The sequence below is a fragment of the Myotis davidii genome, unplaced genomic scaffold (assembly GCF_000327345.1).
Source record: "Myotis davidii unplaced genomic scaffold, ASM32734v1 scaffold925, whole genome shotgun sequence".
NCBI classification, from domain to species: Eukaryota; Metazoa; Chordata; class Mammalia; order Chiroptera; family Vespertilionidae; genus Myotis; species Myotis davidii.
In genome coordinates this window covers 389915-414924 of record NW_006296531.1, presented here as the reverse complement: position 1 = coordinate 414924, position 25010 = coordinate 389915, and the positions used below count along the sequence as shown (strand labels likewise).

Sequence of the window (25010 nt, the reverse complement as noted above, 5' to 3'; positions counted from 1 at the left end):
CCCCCCCCCCCCCGCGCTGCAGTGAGGAGGCCCTCACCTCTATCCGCTGTCAACAGGGGCTGAGCTGGGCCTTGAAGGGCTACCTCCATCTGGCAGTGAAAAGACAGCACCCGCCCCCCTCTACCCCCCCAGAGCCCTGTCAGAGAAAACCGGCTAAAACAGGAGGGTTAAATAAGACCCAGAGTCTCATAAAATAAGACAGAAATGTCCATGTTTGGCGTGCGCTGGAGTAAGAATGACAGTCGGGGAAATCCTTCCACGTGTCAGGACCGGGGGTCTTTCCTGCGCATGCGCGGCTGCGAAAGCAGCGGGGACCAGCAGGAGACCCCGGGCAGAGCGAGGCTGCAGCAGTGCTTGGGAGGAACCAGCCCAACCGGCACCTGCTGAGCAAGCTGCCCAGAGGAGGAGGCTGGCCCGGGGGAGGGAGGCGATGCGGAAGGAGCCCGGGATGCCTCGTGGCATCTGCCCAGCCCGGTGACGAGCCCCTGTGCACTGGGGACGGGAGGAGGGGGCGCCCGGCTGGGGGGCTGCCAGCTCTGCTGCCCGGGAGGCCGCGCACCGCTCACTCCGCAGCCTCTCGCCTCCGATCGAAGCCCCTCCCCTGCAGCCACGTGCCTGAGGGCTGGGGCGGGGAAAGGGGTGGAGGGGGCTCCAGTGCCTGCGGACGGCCAGGGCCACGTGCTGTACCTGTTGCCTTGCGGCCACCCCCAGGTCTGGGTGGATGTGTTCAAGCGTCAACTCTGCCTCCCGCACAGCTGAAAGCCGAGCTTGCGCTCACAGGGACTTGCTGGTTTTATGAGGCTTTCCTGAATTTTAGTACGAAACACGCACTCACCAGAAGTGATAGTTGGATGACAGATGAGACGAGGAAGTGTTGGCGGGTCCTAGGGTGCCCTGGGCCCAGGCCTCCTGCGGGCCACTGCAGGGACCTGCTTAGAAGGCGCATGCTGGCAACCCATCCCCTCTCCTGCCTCCTTTGTTTTCCCTTTTTCTCTGAAAATGTTGTAACGGGAATGAGTATCAGACCCTTTTGGTTTAAAATAAACACAATTTTAGCATTAAAAAATGCCCGTTTCCATTGAAAATCATTCATCATACCAAGAACTGGGAAGGCCCTGGCTGGTTTGGTTCAGTCGATAGAGCGTTGGCCTGTGGACTGAAGGGTCCCGGTTCAATTCCTGGTGAGTTAAAAAAAATAGCTAGTTTTTTTTTTTCATGTATATATATTTTTATTGATTTCAGCGAGGAAGAGAGCGGGAGAGCTAGAAACATCCATGATGAGAGAATTATTGATTGGCTGCCTCCTGCACGCCCCCTACTGGGGATCAAGCCCAAAACCTGGGCATGTGCCCTTGACTGGAATCAACCCGGGACCCTTCAGTCCGTAGGCCGAGGCTCTATTCCCTGAGCCAAACCAGCTAGGGCTATATATTTTTTAAAAACAAAACAAAACTGGGAAGATCTCAAATTGAATGAAAAAAAAAAAAACAACAATCAGCAGCTGCCAAAACCAAAAGGAGAGAGGTATTAAAATTATCTGAAAAAAAAAATATTTTCAAGCAGCCACGATAAAAATGCTTTAACAAGAAATTATGACTTGCTTGAAACAAAGAAAAAATAAAAAGCTCTAGCAGAGAAATAGGTCTAAAGAAGAACCAAATGGAAATTTTAGAACTAAAAATATAGTAGTTGAAATTAAAGTTCAGTTGAAATGGGCTCAACAACACTATTTATGAGAAAGCATGTGAGATGAAACAAAGCAGCACTCCAATGAAAAGTATAATTTAAGTGGATTTACCTAAAAAGCAAAAATGATTGTATTTCCAATCTTTTTAGTGAACTAAGATTTCAACTAAAGAAGGTAAAAAGAGAACATGAAAATAAGCTCAAAGTATGAGGAATTATTAATGATGAAACTAGCCAGTGATGGCGAACCTTTTGAGCTCAGCGTGTCAGCATTTTGAAAAACCCTAACTTAACTCTGGTGCCGTGTCACATATAGAAATTTTTTGATATTTGCAACCATAGTAAAACAAAGATTTATATTTTTGATGTTTATTTTATATATTTAAATGCCATTTAACAAAGAAAAATCAACCAAAAAAATGAGTTCGCGTGTCACCTTGGACACGCGTGTCATAGGTTCGCCATCACTGAACTAGACATTCATCATCAAATAGAATGAGCACAGCAATTGACTAGTAAAACTAATAAATTTAGTTCTTCGACTGGTCCAATAAAATAGACCAATCTTTGGTAAGTCTGATGAAGAAAGAAAGGAAAGGGCAGGGGAAGGAAGAGAGAGAAAGAGAGAGAATACAAATAAACAATATTAGGGGTTATTACTATAGATAAGGAGATTTTAACAAATGGTAAAAATATAAATGTTCAAACTTGCAATAGTAAATTTGAGCAGGCACGTTAAAGGTATATTTTAGTAGAAATATCAATGACCAAGTTTGACTCAACATGAAGAACTCTCAACAGAGCAATAATTATGGTAGGAATTAGAAAGGTATCCAAGGAGCTATCTATCCCTCCAAAGGCATGAGGTCCAGATGGTTTTATAGGTGAATTCCACCAAGAAAACCCCTATGAGCTCTAATTTTTCCAGAAAATATAAAAATTTCCAACTTACTTTACAAGGCCAGTGTAACTCCAATAACAAAGCAGAACAAAACCAACAGGAAAAGACAAAGCCCTCAAAAGAAATCTCTGGGTCACTCTCATTTTCGTTGTTTATTTTTACCTTATGAGGCTCTATACTTTAAAAAAAAATTTTTTTTGATTTCAAAGAGGAAGGAAGAGTGAGAGAGAGATTGAAACATCAATAATGAGAGAGAATCATTGATTGGCTGCCTCCTGCAAGCCCCCCACTGGGGATGTGCCCGCAACCAAGGTACATACCCTTGACCAGAATCGAACCTGGGACCCTTGAGTCTTTTCTCTTTTGTCCTTAGCGAATCTAACCAAAGATTTGTCAAGTTTATTTTTCTTTTCAAAGAAACTGGAAATTAACTTTAAGAAGCTGAAAAACCACAAATACGTGGAGATTAAACAACATGCTACTGGCCCTGGCTGGATGGCTTAGTTGGTTAGATCTTTGTCCTGATACACCAAGGTTGCAGGTGTGATATCTGGTTAGGGCACATGCAAGAAGCAACCAATGGATGCATAAATAAGTGGAACAACAAGTCGATGTTTCTCTCTCCCCACCCCTCTCTCTAAAATCAATAAATAAACCACATGCTACTGAAAAACTATTGTGTCAAAGAAGAAGTAAAAGAAAATGTTAAAATATATAGAGAGACAATTAAGAATGACAGTGTGACATACCAACATTTTGGGAATGCGGCGTATTTTCTATCCTTGAGAATGTCCCATGTGCTCTTGAGGAGAATGTGTGTTCTGTCATTTGGGGATGAAAAGTTCTATAAATATTGATCAAGTCCATTTTGTCTAATTTCCCTATTGACTTTCTGTCTGGAGGATCTGTCCATTGCTGACAATGGTGTATTCAGTCCTCTACTATAGTTGTATTTTTGTCCGTTTTCCCCTGTAGGACTGTTAGTAATTGCTTTATGTATTTTGGTGCATATACTAGTATATGTGTTATATCTTCTTGGTATTATCTACTTTGTCACTATAAAGTGCCCATTTTTGTCTCTTACTACCATTTTTATCTTGAAATCTATTTTGTCTGATCTAAGTACTGCTATGCCCACTTTTCTCTAGATGCCATTTGCTTCAAGTATCATCTTCCACCTTTTCATTTTGAGCCTCTGTTCGTCTTTGGAGCTTAGATGAATCCCCTGCGGGCAACATAGAGTTGAGTCTTGTTTATTAATTCCTTCCACTGCTCTGTGGTTTTGATTGGTGAGTTTAGTCCATTTACACCTGGGGTGATTATTGATATATGGGGACTTACTACAGCCATTTTACCTCTCATTTTCTGATTACTCTGTATCTCCATTGTTTCTTTTCCCTTGTGATTCTGTTCACTATTTTGTTTTGGTTGGTTTACTATTATTTTTTTTCTGTTCACTTTTGTTGTTGCTTTATGTTTTAGTTCTGGATTTTTGTTTTGTGGTTACCATTATGTTTGTGTAAAACTTCTCATGCATAAAATAGTCCTTTTTCTTCTACTTGCCTTTTATCTTCATTCACCTGTATCGGTTCGATCCTTTTTCTCCTCCCCTTTTATGATTTTGTTGTTACAAATTATCTCTCTTTATGTTGTACATTTGTTAGCAAATTTCAGTAATTGTAGTTATTTTTAATGTCCCCTTTAACCTTTATGTTATAATTAAGTATTTAATATCCTATTCTGAAGTAGTTTTGCAGTTTCCTGTTTGTCTATTGTTCTTTTTACTCAAAGCTTTGTATACTTTTGTCTTTTTGTTTGTGGTAGAAGAGCTTCTGGAGACGGGAAGTCCCAGGTCAGGGTGCATGCAATGGGGTCCTGGAGAGGGTCTCTTTCTGGCCTGCAGATGCCATCTTCTTCTATCCTCACAGGGCAGAAGATTAATTTTTGACAGTTTGAATAAAATGTGACCTGGAGAAGTTCTTTTAGCATTGGTCTATTAGCTTCCTCCCAGCAGTTCTCAACCTGTGGGTCGCAACCATCAGAAAACATATATAGCATATCAGATATTTACATTACGATTCATAACAGTAGCAAAATTACAGTTATGAAGTAGCAACGAAAATAATTTTATGGTTGGGGGTCACCACAACATGAGGAACTGTATTAAAGGGTCGCGGCCTTAGGAAGGTTGAGAGCCACTTTAGAGTCTATTCTAAAGTCCAGTTCTTTCCAAAAGCTTGGGAAGTTCTCATCAATTATTTCTTTCACTAAGTTCTGTGTTCCCATCTCCCACTCTTCTCCTTTTGGTCTACCTATGATCCTTACGTTGCTCTTTCTAATTTAGTTAGATAGTTCTCATAGAGTTCTTTCATTAAAAAAAAAACAAACCAACAACCTTTTAGTTCTCTTTCTTCTCCCTCCTGAGTCACTTAGAGGTTGTTGTTTTTACTTATAAATTTTTATCTTCATGTTCACTCTTCGATCTGATCTGCTCTATTTTCAATGTTCTCTAGTGTATTCCTCTTCTCCTTTATTGAGTTCGTCAGCTCCAGAATTGCTTTTCTGTTCTCTCTTATAGTTTCAATCTCTTTGGTAAAAATCACTGAACTGTCTTTTTTTAAAAAAATTGTAATTTTATTGGGCATTTTATTATGTGGTTTTTGTTGTTGTTGTTTATTTGTTTTTTTGGTTTCAGAGAGATAGAACATCAAAGATGAGAGAGAATCATTGATTGGCTGCCTCCTGCACGCCCCACACTGGGGTTTGAGCCTGCAACCTGGGCATGTGCCCTTGACTGGAATCGAACCCGGGACCCTTCAGTCCACAGGCTGACGCTCTATCCACTGAGCCAGACCAGCTAGGGCTGAACGGTCTTTCTGTGTATATCACTGAGCTTCTTCATAACTGCGATCTTTGACTTTGAGTTTGGTTTCTGGGGACTTTTTTTCTTTCTGTTACCTTAGTTGTTTATGGTTTTTAATGGTTTGCTTCTCTGCCTGCGCAACTTTTTTCTTGTTTAGATGCTGTTTGCTCTCAACAATTCAGCAGGTTGATGGATAGGTTACTTTCTTCTTGCTGTGGTGCTTAAGTCATCTCAGTTTTCTTTACCAGGCTCTGCCAGGGAGTGTGGGCAGGGGAGGTAAATTAGCCGTCTTGCAGCTCCATCCCCCTCCCAGTAATGGCTGTCAGCACTCTTCTGTTGTTTTAAGCTTCCCAGCCACCTCTACCTGGCTCTACCCTGATGCGGGAAGGAGAAGGGAGATGTCCTTTTTCAAGTGAGAAACTACTTCTCCTCCTCTTATGCTCCAGGCCACGTGAGGAGAAGGGCCGCACCCTGACTCTTGCAGAAGCTGCAGTGGACACTGAACTGTATCGGTGCCCACTGTCCCGTCCTTCCCCCGTGCCACTTCCCCCACTTATTTCAATACGCCCACCTCTGATGTCCTGAGTCTTCCAGGTGTGTTTGTGTTAAGCAAGGATCCTTTACTGAGTTATAGTTGTATGACCTGTTGCAAGTTTAAGTGGAGCAACAATGGAGTCTTCTTAATCATGGTGCTGACATCAACTTGGACCACTCTTATTTTCTAATGTAGATGTAAAAGTTTTAAAGAAAATGTGAGCAAACCAACCTAGAATTATACTAAAAAAAAAAATAATTCATAATGGCCACATAGGGTTCATCCCAAGCATTCAAAGATGCAAAATTGGAAAAAATTAAGGACATTGACATGGAAGAAAATAAAAAATAGGATCATTTCAGCAGGTGCCAAAGCACATGAATCTCTTACCTATGACTGCAAAAATCCTTCAACTTATGAATCCTTGGAGAAGCAGAACTTGGTTCCTATTACAAAAGCTGGAAATATCAGATACTTGCTTTCACTGACCCACGGAGTCACAGGCACACGATCAATCAGGTCACACCAGATGTTGATTCAGGAGTTAGTATCACAAAGAGTAGCAGTGGCACAGAATTCTCTCTCTCTGCAGCGGGAGGTTGAGTAAACACCGAGTCCCTGGCTCGGCAGCTGGAGCAGTCCAAGCTTCAATGACCTGGTCTTGCAGCAGGAGCAGAGCTTTGCTCACCAGACTGGTTCTGCAGCCTAATTCTGGGCACTGTCCTGGCTACACAGTTCCAAGTTTGGTGCTCTAGCCCTTACTGACAAATCTGTAAAGTAGCCAGTGTATTTTTAATAAATTCCTTTCAGCCTAAATTAACCAGGTCATCTTCTGCTGCTTACCACTATAAACCCTGTTACTAAGGCAGCAAAAACCAACAGCCTCAGGGCCTGATTCCACATCGTCATCTCTCTCTATACAACTTTATGCCTCACTTCCTGCTGCTTGCTGTCTCCTTTTCTCCACATTTTCCAATACTTTTTGCAAATATATAAATGGCAAGACTACGGACTAACTGCATCTGGCTCGTGTCCACCCCTTGTCCAGTCACCAATGGCAAATAGACAAGGGCAGACTCATGCCCTTTCTGGGGTATAGTAGGTTGGACATTTAAATCATTAGGATATGGTGGCTGGATCTCTGAAATAGGCACCTAACCTGATGTTGGCAAGTCCTAAGAGCTTTCTAGATGAAGGAATTCTGGACTGGAACTTCCCATATAAATAAGAGTTACACAGGAGGAGGTAAGAGATGAGAGAGTCCAGGTACAAGTAAGAAAATGGTCTAGTGTTAAGAGATGGGGCTGGAGAGGTAGGCAAGCTTCAGATTGCATAGGACTCTATAGGTCATGTGAGGGGTCTTAGACTTCCTCCTGGAAAGAGCCATTGATGAGTAAGCAGTGAAGTATTTGAGCAAATCTGAAGTTCTGAAAGCTCCAGTGGAGAATGGGAGAAAGGGAAGTCAGAAAGCTAGGACACCAGGTGGGAGGCTGTTTCGGTGAAGCAGCAGAGAGAAGATGGCACCCTGGACTAGAAATGGTGGCAGCAGGGAAAGGAAAAAAGTGGATTTGAAAGTGATTAGGAGGTAAAATCAATGGAATTTGGTGACAAGTTAGATGTGGGGATGAGGGAGGGGAGGCGTCAAGGATAACTATCAGGGATTTTGTTTATATTGATTGAATGACTAGACCAGCATTTTCTTTCTTTCTGTTGTTCTCTTTCCTCCTTTGGGCTTTCGTTTTATTTTGTCTTTTTTTTTTTTTTTAATCCTCACCCAAGGATATTTTTCCATTGATTTTTGGACAGGGTGGAAGAGAGAGGGAAAGACAGAGAGATATACTGATGTGAGAGAAACACATTGATTGGTTGACTCCTGCATGCACCCCAACCAGGGCCCGGGCTGGGGGAGGAACCTGCAACTGAGGCATGTGCCCTTGACCAAAATCGAACCTGGGACCCTTTGGTCTGCAGGCTGATGCTCTATCCACTGAGCCAAACCAGTTAGGGCAAAAAAAAACCCACACCTCTTTTTTATATTTTATTGATTTTTTACAGAGAGGAAGGGAGAGAGATAGAGAGTCAGAAACATCGATGAGAGAGAACCATCAATGAGCCGACTCCTGCACATCCCCCGCAGAGGATGTGCCCACAACCCAGGTACATGCCCTTGACCGGAATCGAACCTGGGACCCTTCAGTCCGCAGGCCGACACTCTATCACTGAGCCAAACCGGTTTTGGCCCACACCTCTTTTTTAATCAATATTTTTTAGAGAGAGAGGGAGAGACACATTGATGTGAGAGTGAAGCATTCATCAGCTGCCTCCTGCATGTCCTCCATTGGGGCTTGAGCTCACAACTCGGGCATGTGCCCTGACCAGGAATTGAACTGGCAACCATTCAGTGCAGGAGATGACATCCAACCAACGGAGCCACACCAGCCACACATCTTTTGTTCTTTTTTTTGTATCTATCTTAGACCAGCAATTTTTTTTTAATTTATTGTTTTTAGAGAGAGAGAGGAACATCAGTTTGTTGTTCCATTTATGATGCATTCTTTGGTTATTTTTTGGATGTGCCCTAACTGGAATGCAAATCCACAACCTTGCCATTTCAGGATGACACTCTAACAAGCCAGGGCCAGACCAGCAATTTTTAAAAATCTGTTTTTATTGATTTTAGAGAGAAGAAGGGAGAGGGGTAGATAGAAACATCAATGATAGAGAAACATCTATCAGCTGCCTCCTGCACACTTCCTACTGAGGATTAAGCCCGAAACCCAGGCATGTGTCCTGACTGTGAATTGAACCAGGGACCTCTTGTTTCATGGGTCAACACTCAACCACTGAGCCACACTGGCTGGGCCAGACCAGTGATTTTCAACCTGTATGCTGTGGCACACTAGTGTGCTGCAATAATTTTTAAAACATGCTATACCTGGCTATTTAGTCAGGGGCACTGACCTCTTTTCCCTTAGACTGTCAAATTTTTAAAAATGACAACAGCCCTACCTGGTTTGGCTCAGTAGATAGAGCGTCAGCCCACGGACTGGAGGATCTCATGTTCAATTCCAGTGAAGCATGTACCTCGGTTGCAGGCTCGATCCCCAGCCCCGTTGGGGCACATGCAGGAGGCAACCAATAGATGTGAAAGAGACACATTGATGTTTCTCTCTCTCTGTCCCTTACCCTCCCTAACACTCTCTCTAAAATCAATGGAAAAATATCCTTGGGTGAGGATTAACAAAAAAACAAAACAAAACAGAAAAATGACATCAGCCTGGCAGGTGTGGCTCAGTAGTTGAGTGTCAACCCATGTTTCTCTGTCATTGATGTTTCTATCTCTCTCCAATTCCCTTCCTATCTCTAAAATCAATGAAAATATATTAAAAATAAATAAAGCCCTAACTGGTTTGGCTCAGTGGCTAGAGCGTCAGCCTGCACACTGAAGGGTCTCAGGTTCGATTCTGGTCAAGGGTATGTTCCTTGGTTGCCGGCACATCCCCAGTAGGGGGCGTGCAGGAGGCAGCTGAATCGATGTTTCTCTCTCATCAATGTTTCTAATTCTCTATCCCTCCCCCTTCCTCTCTGTAAAGAATCAATAAAATATATTTTTTAAAAATAAAATAAAAAATAAAAATGTTACTTTGAAAAATTAATAAATAAATATCAATAGCCAACACAATAGCAGTCCAGTGTGAATGCCATCTTGAACCATACATATATGTCATATAATAAAGTTGCATCTTGTTGATCATGTTGCATAAGGTTGCAACTATTGGTTAAGTTTTGGTACCAAAAATCCTTATATACAAATACAGGTATCTGGCTTTTTTTTTTTTTAATGGCACCTGACTTTTTAAAAAGTCACTTTGGAGCAAAAAGTGTAGGTAATTACCATTATTATTATTATTATTGGTAAATCAATCAAAGTTATACCTATTCTTTTGTCAGATTGGCAAAAATGTATTTTTTGATGTGCTGCAGAATTTTAGTAATTAGTTTATGTGTGCCATGAAATGAAAACGGTTGAAAATCGCTAGTAGAGAAAATAAATGCATAATGGTACCATTCACCAGGCTGGACAATACGGGCAGATAAGCTACTTGGAGAGAGATGAGCTCTGTTTTGAACATATTGTTCTAGTGTCTTTGGGACACTCAAGAAATCCAAAAGGCAGTGGGATATATGTGTTTGGGTCTCAAGAGAGAGGTCTGGCCCTAACCGGTTTGGCTCAGTGGATAGAGCGTCGGCTTGCAGACTGAAGGGTCCCAGGTTCGATTCCGGTCAAGGGCATGTACCTTGGTTTCGGGCACATCCCCAGTAGGGAGTGTGCAGGAGGCAGCTGATCGATGTTTCTCTCTCATCGATGTTTCTAACTCTCTATCCCTCTCCGTTCCTCTCTGTGAAAAATCAACAACATATATTTTTTTTAAAAAGAGAGAGGTCTGGGCTAGAGATAAAATTTTAAAAGTCCCTGGAGTACAAGTGGTAGTTGAATGCAAGGGAATGGACAAGGATAATCTCAGGGGTTTGTGTAGCATAAAAAAAAGAAGGGGCCCAAAGAACCAAAGTCTGGGACTGGTTAATTTCCATGAAGGGCAGAGGAAGGAGAATCCACAAAGGGGATGGGGAAGGGCTAGCCAGAAAGGTAAAAGGAAAACCAGGAAGATTAGTGTTAGGAGTCCCGAGGTGGGTGTGACCGTGAGCATGCAGACTTTGGAGAATGATGGAGAAGTGCCCAGTGGCTGTAGAGGGGTTGGGGGCATCGGCAATTTTGAAAAGAACACTAAACAATGGAGGGGTGAAACCAGCGTAGAGTCAGGCGAGAAGGCAGAGGGAGGTGAGGGTTAAAATTAGGCGACTCTAACGATGTAGCTGTGGAGGGGAAGTGAGAGTGGCAGCTGGAGAGGTTTCTAAAAGCTGGATGAGGGTGGTGGTTAAAGAAGTCCACTCCCAATCTCCCTGCTGGAGAAGGAAAGTGGGAGAAATTAGAGCCAAAAGGAGGGCCTGGGGGAAGGTTGTGGAAGGGGGCGATAAGGGCCTGTGTCCGGAAGGGAGACTGTTCACTGGGTCACAGGAGTCCCTATCAGGTTGGCACTTCCTCCCATCCCCATTCCCTTCCTGCCCCTGACCAGGCCCTCCCTAGAGCTGGAAGAAAGAAGGACCGAGTCAGACCCTGGAAGAAGCTCTGTGCCTTTGGAGGTTTTTCTGCCTGCCCTTCTGCCTGCCCGTAAGCTGGGGTTAGGGCTGGGAGGGGAGGGGAGAGGGTCTGAGGGAGGGATGAGAGCCAAGGACCTGCAGCTAGCAGTTAAGGCTTTGGGGGACAAGGGCAGGAGAGGGGAGTGGAGGTTGGGAGGTGTGGGAGCCAAGTTTCTGGAAAGGATCCCGGAGGCTTCAGCGAGGGCTAGGGCCTGGGGGAATAATGTTGGGGCCAGTGAGGCACCCGCTCAAACTCCCCTTGCCCACAGGTCCTCATGCCTCTCCTCCTCTTGCTGCTCCTGCTACCGAGCCTTTCACATCCCTTTCCCACCTGTGAGGTCTCCAGAGTGGCCAGCCAGGTGGAAGTGAACTGTGACAATCAGGGTCTGAAGGCGATGCCTTCAGATTTGCCGGCAGACACCACCAGCCTCCGCCTGGGCGAGAACCCCCTGCGCACCTTCTCCATGGTGTCCCTGGCGCCGCTGACTAAGCTCACTCAGCTGCATCTGGGTGACAGCCAACTGAGCGAACTGCAGGCCGATGTGAAACTACCGCTGCTAGAGACCCTGGAGATACCCAAAAACCAGTTGAAAAGCCTGCCCTCGCTAGGACAGACACTGCCAGCACTCACTACCCTGGATGTCTCCTTCAACCAGCTGACCTCATTGTCTCCTGGGGCCCTGGATGGCCTCAGCCACCTCCATGAGCTCTCCCTGCGGGGCAACAGGCTGAAGAATCTGCCACCCCGGCTCCTGGCATCCACGCCCCAGCTGAAGAAGCTCAATCTGGCTCAAAACCAGCTGATGGAGCTGCCCCTTGAGCTCCTGGAGGGGTTGGAGGAGCTTGACACCCTCTACCTCCAAGGAAACTGGCTGCGAACAATACCAGAGGGCTTCTTTGGAGAGCGCCTTCTGCCTTTCGTTTTTCTCCACGATAACCCCTGGTTCTGTGACTGCAGCATCCGTTATTTCAGTCGCTGGCTGCGAGACAATGCTGACAGTGTCTACTTATGGAAGGAGGGTGAGGAAAACAAGGCCATGACCCCCAATGTGGAGAGCGTGCGATGTGTCAATACGGGAACAACCGTCTCTGACTACGTAGGGAAGGACTGTGGCCCTCTCAAAAGTGTGGATGGCCTAGACTATGATGTATATGACGAGGGCGCTACGAGTGAGAAGGTGCCTACCACGAGGGATGTGATCACCAACACCAAAGCCCATACAACTCACTGGGGCCTACTTGACTCAGAATCTACTGCTTCTCCAGGCAGCCAAATGCCCTACTTGCCTCCAACTCGTGAGTCCTCTAAGAAACAGACCACATTTCCAACCACGTTAGAATCCATTACATTCCCCCCCACTCCAAAACCCACGACTGAAACCACCAAAACCTCGACCACCCCAGAGCCCACCACAGCCCCGACCACCCCAGAGCCCACCACAGCCCCAACTTCCCCAGAGCCCACCACAGTACCAACCACCCCAGAGGCCACAACCCTGACGACCCCAAAACCCATCACAACCCCGAGCACCCCAGAAACCACAACTCCAACCACCTCAGAACCCATAACTTCAGAACCCAGCACACTCCAGGCCACTTCAGAACTGACCACAGAACCCACCTCCCCCTCTCCCTTAAAATCCACAACAATCATCTCGGACTTTTTCGACCCCGAAAAGGTCCGAGGACTGGCTCAAGGGAATGTGGATAGCTCCAGAAACGACCCTTTTCTCAACCCCGACTTTTGCTGTCTCCTCCCCCTGGGCTTCTACATCTTGGGTCTCCTCTGGCTCCTGTTTGCTTCTGTGGTCCTCATCCTGCTGCTGATCTGGGTCCGGAACATGAAAGCGCAGGCCCTAGACTTTAGCCAGCCTGTTGCCCTGACCACAGCCAAGCACACCACACATCTGGAGCTGCAGAGGGGAAGGCAAGTGGCTGTGCCCCGGGCCTGGCTGCTTTTCCTCCAAGGATCACTCCCAACTTTCCGCTCCAGCCTCTTCCTGTGGATCCGGCCTAATGGCCGTGTGGGGCCTCTGGTGGCAGAACGGCGGCCCTCAGCCCTGAGTCTGGGTCGTGGTGAGGACCTGCTGGGTACAGTGGGCATTAGGTACTCTGGCCACAGCCTCTGAGATTGGGTGATTTGGGGACTTTGAGAGGCTCTGATGGGCTTTCTTATTGGGATCTACTGGGGAGTGGGGGCTAGTGAAAATCACAGGGTCAGGGGGAGGTCTTAATTACTTTCTTATCAGAAGCTTTCCCTTCATACCACAGGAACATAACCTCAAAACCAGTAAGCCAGGAGAGGAAGTGAGATGGAGTGGATGGTTCATAGAAAAAAACACTGGATGTAGGTGGGGGTCTCAGACCACTAGGTTATTACTACTTTGGGGAAGTTTTAGATAAAAGCAAATAAAAAACAGAATAGAACCTGGCTGGTGTGGCTCAGTGGTTGAGCATCGTCCTATAAACCAAGAGGTCATGGTTCAATTCCTGGTCAGAGCACATGCCTGGGTTGTCGGCTCAATTCCCAGTGAGGGGCATGGAGGAGGCAGCCAATCAGTGATTGATGTTTCTACCTCTCTATTCCTCTCCCTAAAAAAAAAAAAGAAAAAATATTTTTAAAAAATAGAATAGTGGCCCTCACTTATCTGTATTGAAAATTTAGAGATTTATCAAGATGTGAACCCTGATTGTCTTGGGGTGGTATAAATATGGTTTTCCTTTTCTCTGCTTGGCATTTTCTATCATCACATTATTTGTACAATAAAAAATAATTTCAAAAAGAAAAATTAAGTTCTTTTGGAGAGAAGAGTGGCTGGGACACCTGTCCTTGGCTTTCCCAAGGCTCCAGCTACCACCGCTCTAGTTGCACTACTCACCCAAAAAGATCTAGCTGTAGATTGCGCTTCTGCTTGGGGGGCCTAGTTGTCTCCTCCAGGGGTGACCACCCTCCAGGCCACCCCAAGCACCAGTTCCAGATCAAGAACCATGTTTCCCTGAAGGTTAGTAACACCTGTCTGTGGCTCGCGGCACTGGGAGTGAAGGTGGGTGCTTGCTCTCACCTGCAGTCTCAGAATGCAGCTTTCCTGCGCTGTTCAGGTGAGTGGGACAGAGGAAAGGTGTGGGTTTTACCGAGTAGTCCGTTTCCTACTCTCAAGCTAGGACGCACGCTAATGGAACCCACTTCTCTCACCTTGTGCCACATTCTCCCGTTCTCCTCACATCTGATGGGGCCCTGTCCTACCTTGCCTCTAGCACAAACCTAGGCTTGGGGCCCAGAGAATGAGGAGACCTCCTCTCCCAGATGGTGCTGGAAGAATCTTCCTAACTCGAAAACCCAACTGAATTTCTCCTGCTCTGAGCTCTTCCCTGGGTAGAGGACAAACTCCTGAGCGTGACAATCAAGGACTTCTGTGCACCGATCCATTCAACACTTCAGCTCCATCTCACAAACACTTCACCTGTGTCCCGGCTATTGCACCTGCTCCCCTGCCTTTGCGGTCATGTCAGCCACAACTGCCCCGCCCCGCTTCCCCAGCTAGTCTGCTACTGTGCACAGGTCTCTCCTCCCCCAAGCAAAGCCGGTGCTCCAAGTTACCCAGCACCCGCACTATTGCTACACTCCCAGCAACCCGAACTGCTCCTGTGCCATCATCCCCTCTGGACTTGGAATTCCTGAAGTATGAGACCCAGACCCCAAGTGTCTCAAAGTGGCCACAAGGCGCAGGCCAGCGTGTACATGGAGCAGGTAAAGACAGGCAAAGGTGGGAGGACCCAGCACGATGCCAGGCTGCTGAGCTCCACTTCTATCAAGAGGCTCTGCCAAGAGGGCAGCTCCCACCTGCTGCCTGCCTGTCCCCTGGCCTAGCTCACGAGCCTTCAGACCTCATACCGCCCAACCCTCCTTCCAGCTGACCTTCTCGTACCCTTTTATGCCCGAGAGGTTTGGGGGCTCCTAGAGGCCAGGGTCTGGGAGTCACACAGACAAGGCAGTTACTCTCCCCAACCTAGTGCCCAGATCAAGTCTCGGGTTCCTCAAACTCCAGGCTTTGGGAGTCTGGCTCCTGTGCTCACAACCACCCCCCCCCGCCCTCCCCCCAACACACAAGCCAGCCTTCTCTTCCCATACTCTCTATTCCCTCCCTCTTTAGGCCACAGAAGCAGTCACCAGGCCCGAGGCTTTCCCGGGGATTACATGAGCCGACTTGTGCTGACTTGTGCATCTGTCGCATTCTTGGCCAAGTGGCTGGGAAGCAAGACACGGGGCTTGGGTTTGGGTTTCCTCACCCAGTCAGCTGCCAGTGAGACCGATTTACATCGCACTTTCATAAAACCAGCAGGTGCTTTTCCTTTAATCGTTTTTCTTAAAAATTCCAGTTGATGTTCTCCCGGGGCATCACTTCTTTGTCCAGTCTCCCCCCTCCTCCAGCCCTCACAACTCTTCAAATTTGGGGGTAGTGTTATCAATCCAATTACAATCCTCAGGGAAGTGGAGGAAATCCAATTTATTGATTATGTCCTCTCACTGCAGACCCTCTGACCATCCTGACAGCTCCCGCTCTCTCTAGTCCCTCAGCTCTGCCTTGGTTTCCCTACTGAGAAGGGGGAATCTTCTGCTGTCCTATGTGACGTGAAACTAACACCCGAGAGGAGGCTGGAAATTCTCAGGGAGTTTCTCAGCTTCCCCCAAGGCACAGCCAGGGACAGAGAGGTCATGAAGATCAGGACAAGCAGGGTGAGCTGGAGCAGGGGGAGGGCAGACCAAACTCCTTTCCCGCAGAGGAAGGAACCACACTGTGGAGGGAAAATAAATAGAGGGGCCCAGGGCAGCAGTCCAGGCCCCCCAGGGGCACACTGACGGTAGGAGCAGCAGGCGAGTGGGAGCCCAGCACACTGGCTCCAGGCCCCTCGCCTGCCTCAGCCACTGAGGAAAAGACGCTTGTAGGCCTTGTTCATCTGCTCCAAGAAGATGAAGGTGAGGACGGTGTGGGGGCCCAAGCGGGCATAGTACGGTGTAAATCCCTTCCACAGGCTGAAGAAGCCCTCGTAGCGAACGACCTTCGCCAGCACATCCTAGACAGGCAGGTGGGCAGGACACTGGGGCTAGGACCTGGCCTCTGGGGCCCTGGCCCTCATACCCAGCTACCCTCACTGTTTTCCCAGGACATCCAATCCTCCAGCCCAAGCCCCCAGCCCTGTTTCCTCACCAGGCCGTTTTTGTATTCCGGCTTCCCGTCAATCATTCGCATGTTCTGGATCCTGAAGGAGAGGAGGTAGGGGCATGAGAGACCTAACGGGGGCCCTCCCTTCCTTCCCCAGGCCCAGTTCTGCAGACTCACCGGGTCTTGACAATGTCCACGGGCATGGAGGCAGCAGTAGTGACCAGGCCACTGATCATGCTGGCACAGAAGTGGCACAAGATGTTGTCAGAGAAGTAACCTGGGGAAGGTGGAGCAGGGAGTGGCAGTCAGCTAGAGCCCAGCTCAGGCCAGGCTGGGAACTAAGGGCCCAGCTCTAGGTCTCACCTGAGTCCAGTAAGAACTGCTTGGATTGGGAGTAAGAGGCGAGCTGGGCAGCATTGACGACGACCGCCCGGGCCATGGTAGGGATGCAGCCCTGGGTGGGGAGTGGAAGAGGATTCAGAAATGCCTGGGACCTGACCCCACCCCTCAGGTCTCCAGCCCCTTCACTCACCCTCCATAGTGTGGGGACCCCCTCTTCCCGAGCAATTCGAACCAGGGCATTAAACACATTTTTGTAGCCACGGCGTTGGTCAGGTGGAAGCCTGGTGGGAAGGCAGGGAGAGGCCAAGCTCAGGACAGACCATCCTGTCCCACAGGAACAAAAAAAGGGTGTCCAGAACAGGTGAATGCTCTGCTTTAGATCGAAGATAGGAAGCTAGTCCTTAATTCTAGATTCCAAGGAATGGAGCTGGAGGCGGGCTCAGACCTGGAACTCACCGGCCATCGGCGGTCATGCGAATCAGAGCCACCTCAGCTGGTGTTCCCACAAAGGCACCAGTTGCACCTGCAGTCATGCCAATCAGGGCCTTCAGCAGAAAGCCGGGAGGTGTACCATCAGCCCCAGTCAGGCGTTCAAACAGCACAGTATAGATGCCAAGGCGAGTAGTGGTGTAAGTGGCCTGGCGCAGTAGGCCAGCTGACAGCCTGGGGAGTGAAGGGGTCAGTCTATTAGGCCAAGGTCTGGAACTGCCAACCCGCACCCTAACCCCCATCCTGTGGTCTCAATACCCGGTGTAAATGCCCCGCAGCCCTTCTGCCTTAAGGATACTGGTAAGGGCATGGAAGCTGGTTTTGTACTCTCGCGTTTTGGCTCCTTCCCCGCTCAGCTGCATCCGGTTCTTCACCAGGTCCAGGGGTTGTACAAAAACGGTAGCTCCCATCCTGGGGGAAGACAGGGGTAGAGTCAAAGTGTCCCAGATCTACCAGTGCCTACTGGTGCCTGGCAACAAGTCACAAGGGGCAGGGCCTGCCATACGATTGACTAAATGTTCAGGAGGTCATTGGACATGAGTATAAGTCTATGCGTGTATCAGGAGCAATGGGTCTAAACAGCCCAATGATCCAGCATGCAATGAAAAGTGCTCCATGCAGCTCCAAGGGGGTCACGCAGTGACTTGGGACTGCATGCAGTCCGACCCATTCAGGACCGGCAGGAGCCATGCAATGACCTGGAACTCCATAAACCCGGCAGAGCCAAGCAATAGGTTGAGAAATTCAGGTGGCCGCCCAGCGGGAGCCGTGCAATGACCCCGCATGCAGCCTAGTAAGGGCCCTGCAATGGGTAGAAATATCCTGGTATCCCATCAAGGACCTCGAAGAACACTGAGGACGGCGCTGACCCCGGGCCGGCTCAGTACACTGCAAGACCCCAAGATGAACTGGGCCCGGTTACTTGCACCCGTCCCTTCCTCCTCTTTACCATCCCTAGGGCCTGCGCTTACCCAGCCAGGCCCCCAAACAGGAACTTGACCGACTTAGGGGACGTACGGGGTTTCCCGTCCATCCCGCCGGCCCCGGGACTCGCCGTCGCCGCCATCGCTACTCGATGGCCCTGGACACCCGGTCCCGTGCACGCGCGGCCCCGCTCGCGCCCAAGGTGACACCACGCGCAACAGGGGCGAGGGCGCGCGCGCACAGGCCGGCGGCTCGGGGTCCAGAACCACGGGGATGATGGCGCAGGCGCGCAGCGCAAAGGTGGCCGGGAGTAAGGCGGAGCTTAAGGAGGAGCTCAAAGATGTACTGCGAAGGGGTGTGGCTGATTTCGGAAGTCAGAGCATAGGCGCAATTTTTACCAAGTTGGAATCGCGGGAAAATAGAGAGGGTGTTGAAGATCTCGCGAGATGGGGTAAACTAGGCTAGCCAGAGTTAGGCGGTATCTCGCGATAGATTCAGCAAGTTTCAGCAGGTGGGAGGGAACTGTGATGAGGTCTCTCGCGAGACCTGAAGGTACCGCGACAGCGGCAGCGACAGCGGGCACAGGGAGGAGAGGTTTGTAAACTGGTCAGCTTCAGGATTCGGGCTGTAAAAGGGGAACGACTAGGTCGTCTTCTGGAACTTCAGTGCTTCCTTCATCTCCACAGGCACTCCCTCCACCTCTAACCTTTCTTTTAACCGGCATTTTAGGACCGGAAATCCTTCATCTTGAGCGTCCAATGCTGGAAGCGGCCTGACTTTCTTTACCGGAAACCCTTTTCCAGGACCTAGGAAGACGGCCCACCTGCCCGGAAGTCCCACCTCTTTGAGCGCCCCCACCCTCCCAGAAGTTTTTCTGTCACCGGTGTTTACCTCCCTCTCCTTTCCCTGTTTTATCCCCATTCTAGGGAAGGCTACATTTAGTGTCTCCCTCCTAGGTCCACTAAACGGTTTGGATATCTCATTTCCCGAGCCGGGGTTCCTTCCCCGTATCTCCATGTAGCTGGGAAGTGGAACCTGGGGGTGGTTGGACCCCTGGGATCCTGGAGGGGCGGAGAGGGCGCAGAACTCCGCTTCTGCTCCTGCTACCAGGACGCCGGGGACTCAGCCTCTCCCTTCCAGCTGCCATGCACTCTGCGGCCTTCTCGCTTCCTGTAGTTGTGGCCACTGTGCTGTGGGGAGCGGCCCCCATCCGGGGTCTCATTCGAGCGGTGAGTCAAAGGGGTAGTTGGGGGAAGGGCGCTTGAGGGAGAGATTGCAGGCTGAAGGGGAACATGCAATCTTTTGTCCGCAGACCTCGGACCACAATACCAGCATGGACTTTGCAGACCTCCCAGCTCTCTTTGGTTCTGCCTTGAGCCAGGAGGGACTTCAGGTAATTTTCTTTCTTCTTTTGTTTCCTTAAACCTCCCATCCAGGATAGGGATTGAGGAGCCATACATACCCTTGGATGAAACTAGAGATAGGAAGAGTTGAGTGAGAAAGTGCATTAGCACATCTAGGGTGGAATCCAGAATCTAGAGGGAGAAGACCAAGCCTAGTCTAAGAAATCTGAACCCTGTGAGGGAGACTGAAAGTGGATCAAGATAAAAGGCAGGGAGAAGTGGCGTTTACAGTAGAATCTCTGGGGTCAGTTATTGCTTTATATGATCATGGACAAGTTGATCTCTCTGAGCCTTAGTTTTACTTTACCATGTGATAATAATAGGTGTTATCTCACAGGGCTATTGTGAGGATTAAATTAGATAAAGAAATTTTGTAGTACTTAATCACAAAGATGCCCACACAGCAAAAATTGGGCCCTAGATATCAATGTAATTGTTTGTAAGATGGGTAATTGGAAAGTTAAAGAGGTGTTAAAAAACAAAATTCTAGCCTGGCAGGTGTGGCTCAGTGGTTAAGCCTTGACCAATGCAGAGAGATCACAGGTTCCATTCCAGGTCAGAGCACATGCCGGTTGTGGGCTCCATCCCCCGTCAAGGCTGTGCAGGAGGCAGCCAATCAATGATGTTTCTCTCATTGATATTTCTGTCTCTCCCTCTCCCTTCCTCTCTAAAATCAATAAAAACACATTCTAAAAAACACAGAATTCTACCGAGTAAATTTTAAAGACCTTCCTGGCTTTATCCAATGATTTATGAATTGGGCAATAACCCATGTAGCAAATAGAAAGTAACTCCAAACAATTGTACATATTGAAAGACTTTTAAGGCAGAAGGGAGCAGGACAAGGGAATTACATTAGCAAAGAGCTGGTTGTTTTTGGCAAGGTCACCTTTCGGTAATGGCAGGGGGTCTATCAGGCAGATTACTTCACTAGTGCTGACCAGGTAATTCCAGAATGGCTTATGATTCCATTCCTGGGAGTGGCTGAAACTGTAATTAAGTTCGGTATTAAGTCTTAGTTTGGTGACATGGGGCTTAGCACAAGTGACTCCATTTTTTAAATTGATGTTAGAGAGAGAGGATGGGAGAGAAACATCAATCACTGCCTTCCCATACACACCAGGGATTGAGCCTGAAACCTAGTATGTGTCCTGACTGGGAATGGAACCTGTGACCTTTTTTGTGTATGGGATGACACTCCAATTGAGCCACACAGGTCAGGGCCCTGTTGCCTCTTTTCTATTTATATTTTGTGTGTGTTGCCGCTTCTTTTTAACAGAGAGGATTATGTTCTGTATGAGTATGTACTGGAGAGGGGAATGTGAACTTGAGAGAAAGTGACATGGATAAGTGGAGAGTTGATGTACAACCAGTGGGAAACTAGAATGCAGAATTTGAATTAGAGAATTGGAGTATGGGGTCTAGGTTAGCTCATCTGGGCCATGGAGAGGGATAAAGGGATGGTCTGGTAAAAGGATGTTGTTTGATATATTTTCATATTCAAGAAGCTGAGAAGAGGTAGATTTCTGACTTAGGTGGAATGCTCAGACCCCAGGAATGAGAAGGAAGTAGATAGAGAGCATGTATGTGGGGGCCAGTGTGCTTGGTGGGCCCTATGGAGAGCAGAACCTAGGGAGGTGAAATCCAACTGTTTACTTCTCTTCTCCAGGGCTTTCTTGTGGAGGCTCACCCAGCCAATGCCTGCAGCCCCATTGCCCCACCTCCCCCAGCCCCGGTCAACGGGTCAGTCTTTATTGCACTGCTTCGAAGATTCGACTGCAACTTTGACCTCAAGGTTGCTGAATATGGAGTGGGAGCTGGGAATCAGGGTAAAAAAATGCACCAGGAATGAAGGGAGATAAGACCCATAATGGCTCCTTATCCTGTCTTGTCTCTATAGGTCCTGAATGCTCAGAAGGCTGGGTATGGTGCAGCCGTGGTACACAATGTGAATTCCAATGAACTTCTGAACATGGTGTGGAATAGTGGTAAGGTTGGACCTGAAGGGCTGGGTTTTCAGTAGAGTTCAGACTTAAGAGATGGTGGATGGGCTAGCGCAGTGGTCGGCAAACTGCGGCTCGCAAGCTGCACGGGGCTCTTTGGCCCCTTGAGTGTGGCTCTTCCACAAAATACCGACTTCTGCGCATGGACCACGAAGTTCCAATCACACTGTATGTGCGCGCCCACACGTATTTTGTGCGGGCCGGCCGCTGGGCTAGAGAATTAGGGGAAAGAAGTCAATCTTTGGGTGGGATGGCACAAAAGAACCAAATGCTAGGATTACCAAAGCATTTGAGTAGAGGGTTGAGTCCTCAGTGTAATGAATGCCCTGATCCCTGCAGAGGAAATCCAGCAACAGATCTGGATCCCGTCTGTGTTTATTGGGGAGAGGAGCTCCGAGTACCTGCGTGCCCTCTTTGTCTACGAGAAGGGGTAGGATGTGTCCCTCTTTCCCACTCTTTTTTTTTTTTAATATATTTTATTGATTTTTTACAGAGAGGAAGGGAGAGAGAGAGTGAGTTAAAAACATCGATGAGAGAGAAACATCAATCAGCTGCCTCCTGCACAACTCCCACTGGGGATATGCCCGCAACCCAGGTACATGCCCTTGACCAGAATCGAACCTGGGACCCTTCAGTCCGCAGGCCGACGCTCAATCCAGAGCCAAACCGGTTTTGGCCCCACTCTTTCTTTAGCACTTCCATGCCAATCTGGAGCCCAAGCCTCAGGCCCTTCTGTCTCTTGACTTTCCACCCCTTTTCCATCCATGGGCCTTATCCAGAGTCAGTTACTTTTTCTCTTCCTTTGTCACTTTGCTTTTCCTGCCCCTCTGATACTGATCTTCCTTTTCCCAGGGCTCGGGTGCTTCTGGTCCCGGACAGTACTTTCCCATTGGGTTATTACCTCATCCCTTTCACAGGGATTGTGGGACTGCTGGTTTTGGCCATGGGAGCAGTGATGGTGAGTAGCTCAGGGAGCAAGATTGGAAGAGCTGAGGCCTTTAAAACCAGACAGGCTCTGGGGTTTAGTAATGGGGATGCTTTGTACTGGATTGTCCAGTTTTGTTCCCTAAGGCTGATCTGATCCATCCACTCCCTTTCTCCAGATAGTTCGTTGTATCCAGCACCGGAAACGGCTCCAGCGAAACCGACTGACGAAAGAACAACTTAAACAGATTCCGACACATGACTATCAGAAGGGTGAGGGGGATAGGGGGGCAGAAGGCCTTCCCCATAGTGTATGGTTCTGAAGGAGTTTGAGCCCAGGAGATAAGGGACAAAGAAAGATGGCAGGGAGATGTCAGCCTGAGATGCCACCTTTCCTCTTTTAGAGAGGGAGATGGATGGAGATAGAAACATCGATTTGAGAAACATAGATTGGCTGCCTCCTGCACCCCCCTACTGGGGATCAAACCCACAACCTGGGCATGTGTCCTGAACAGAAATCCAACCAGTGACCTCTTGGTTCATGGGTTGACAACTCACCTGAGCCACACCAGCCAGGCACCTTTCCTCTTTTTACCCACACATATAATGAAGACAGGATACGAACAGAGCAGATGAGAAGATGACTAATGGACTAGTTGGGGGGAAAAGATGAGGACCAACCTTGATTATAAGAGAGAACATAAATGGAAGGAGTGGGCAGGATTTACTCTGAGAACAGGTGAGGAGGGGCTAGGTCTTTGGGCCCAGGAGTCTCCATGCCCAAATAAGGCAATAGTAGAAGCCCTACCCTCATCTCCACCCCTTCCACTGCGGTTATCTCCACCCGCACCCCTCCCCAGATAAAACCCACTTCCCTTCTTACCTCTGCTTTTCTTTGTCCCTTCTAAACCTCCGTTCCTCGTGTTCTACCTTGGCTTTACCCTTGCAAGTCCCAGTCTTAGCTATTCCACTGGCTTTGTAGAACCAAAGAAAATAACTTGCTAGGGTTAGCTACCTATAGGCTTCCCAGAGTGAGTGCTTATGGACCCTGGTCCAAAGTACCTGAATAAAAGGACTCCTTTTTTCCACCCCCCCCCCCCAGGAGACCAGTACGATGTCTGTGCCATCTGCCTGGATGAGTATGTGGATGGTGACAAGCTGAGGGTACTCCCCTGTGCACATGGTGAGGCCCTCAGTTTCAGTGCCCATGTCCCACTCTACCAGCAGGTGTGTTGTTTCACTTCATTCCTCTCGGCAGCCTATCACAGCCGCTGTGTGGACCCCTGGCTCACTCAGACCCGGAAGACCTGCCCCATTTGCAAGCAGCCTGTTCATCGAGGTCCTGGGGATGAGGAGCAGGAGGAAGAAACTCAGGGACAAGATGGTGATGAGGAAGGGGAACCAAGGGACCATCCTGCCTCTGAGCGGACCCCACTTCTGGGCTCTAGCCCTACAACTCCCACCTCTTTTGGCTCCCTAGCCCCAGCCCCACTTGTTTTCCCTGAGTCTTCAATAGACCCCGTACCCTCTCCTCCTTCACCTTCCTCAGCTGCCATCCTAGTCTAATAATCCTTCTCACCCCCACCCTGATTACCTATTTTGCACAGCCTTTCTCTAGCCTTCTATGTTGAAGAATAGGGGATATTTCTACCCTGGGTTTCTCCCTTACCCAATCCCATCCTTTTGAGGGGGTTGGTACAAAGGGACTGGGTCTTCAATTACTGGGTTAATAAAATTGTTTTTGTTGACTAAGGGGAAGATCATTCTCACACAAATGAACCTCTTACCCACTTGGAAAATTGCCCCCTTTTTTGGTATAAAGGGGAAAGGGAGTTCTGGAAGAGACTAACCTAATCATGGGGATAGCCCCAGCATTTTGTGACTCAGAGAGGGGGAGCCCCACCCACAGGATGACTCAACTGTCCCTGCCTTGCCTGCAGGCTGGGGCCCATTCTATGGTCTGGATGGCTCTATTCCATTATTCACTAATTCAACTAGCACCTGCACCTAGGGCTAGAAACAGGAGGCCAGATAGGCCTGAGGCAGGTGCTCAGTCCTAGACTTTGCAGTGCTTCAACCCTTCCTGCTCCCAACCCCAAACAGGGATAAAGTAGGCAAGTCCTAACGACTGCCCTCCACTCAGGCTAAAACCACACAGCACCTTGTTAGAATCTTTTTTATTCAGAAAAAAACAAAAATTTTTTTCCAACCACACACGGGAGGGGTATGGGTAAGGGGAGGTGTCTTCCGCCCAGCCCTGGCCCCAAGCCCATGTGGTTTTGGCAGCAATAAGGGGTATAGGGTAATGGCCCAAAAAATAAAAATGGTATATGTGTGTGTATGGGAAGGAGAGTGCCAAAGCAGTGTGGAGTGGTAGAGGGAGGGTAAAGACGAGGTCAGTACTGGGAACGCCGCAGGTGGCTGGCCATTTCATAACATTTCTTGTTGAGCGTACCACCGTGGGTACCTTCTTTGCCCATCAGCAGGACTAGCGCTGTAGGAAAGAGAGAGGAGGCTAGGACCCAGGTGTCACAATGCTACCCCCCTGCCAGCTGTTGAGCAGCTGTCCAGCCCTGGGG

At 48.4% G+C, this 25010-nt stretch overlaps 4 protein-coding genes across 5 annotated transcripts in view; 2 read left to right on the top strand and 2 right to left on the bottom strand.

Moving 5' to 3' along the window:
• GP1BA (glycoprotein Ib platelet alpha subunit) overlaps positions 1-13652 on the top strand; it is a 14804-nt gene extending 1152 nt beyond the window's left edge. The window contains exons 2-3 of the mRNA XM_006771898.2: positions 11121-11215; positions 11454-13652. Coding sequence (XP_006771961.1) covers positions 11460-13313 — 1854 coding nt within the window. The 5' untranslated portion in view covers positions 11121-11215; positions 11454-11459 and the 3' untranslated portion in view covers positions 13314-13652. The remainder of the gene's footprint in view (positions 1-11120; positions 11216-11453) is intronic.
• Positions 13653-15299: 1647 nt separating this feature from the next.
• SLC25A11 (solute carrier family 25 (mitochondrial carrier; oxoglutarate carrier), member 11) lies at positions 15300-18385 on the bottom strand. The gene is made up of 8 exons (XM_006771895.2): positions 18149-18385; positions 17436-17588; positions 17145-17351; positions 16879-16969; positions 16710-16800; positions 16524-16623; positions 16392-16443; positions 15300-16257 (listed from the first exon to the last, which is right to left on the bottom strand). Exons 1-8 carry the CDS (start codon positions 18241-18243, stop codon positions 16102-16104), a joined length of 945 nt encoding a protein of 314 aa, XP_006771958.1. The 5' UTR covers positions 18244-18385; the 3' UTR covers positions 15300-16101.
• Positions 18386-18486: 101 nt separating this feature from the next.
• RNF167 (ring finger protein 167) lies at positions 18487-24183 on the top strand. Of its 2 annotated transcripts, none has more exons than XM_006771896.2 (10): positions 18487-18695; positions 18831-19330; positions 19414-19494; positions 21174-21299; positions 21405-21492; positions 21847-21937; positions 22360-22465; positions 22611-22704; positions 23534-23614; positions 23690-24183. In XM_006771896.2, the coding sequence occupies exons 2-10, from the start codon at positions 19247-19249 to the stop codon at positions 23995-23997; spliced, it is 1059 nt and encodes a 352-aa protein (XP_006771959.1). In that variant the 5' UTR covers positions 18487-18695; positions 18831-19246; the 3' UTR covers positions 23998-24183. The 2 variants fall into 2 exon arrangements, with proteins under 2 accessions (XP_006771959.1, XP_015424721.1); XM_015569235.1 differs by having other exon boundaries at positions 18487-18707.
• A 410-nt stretch (positions 24184-24593) lies between these two features.
• Positions 24594-25010, bottom strand: part of PFN1 (profilin 1) — a 1262-nt gene continuing 845 nt past the window's right edge. The window contains exon 3 of the mRNA XM_015569214.1: positions 24594-24925. Coding sequence (XP_015424700.1) covers positions 24828-24925 — 98 coding nt within the window. The 3' untranslated portion in view covers positions 24594-24827. The remainder of the gene's footprint in view (positions 24926-25010) is intronic.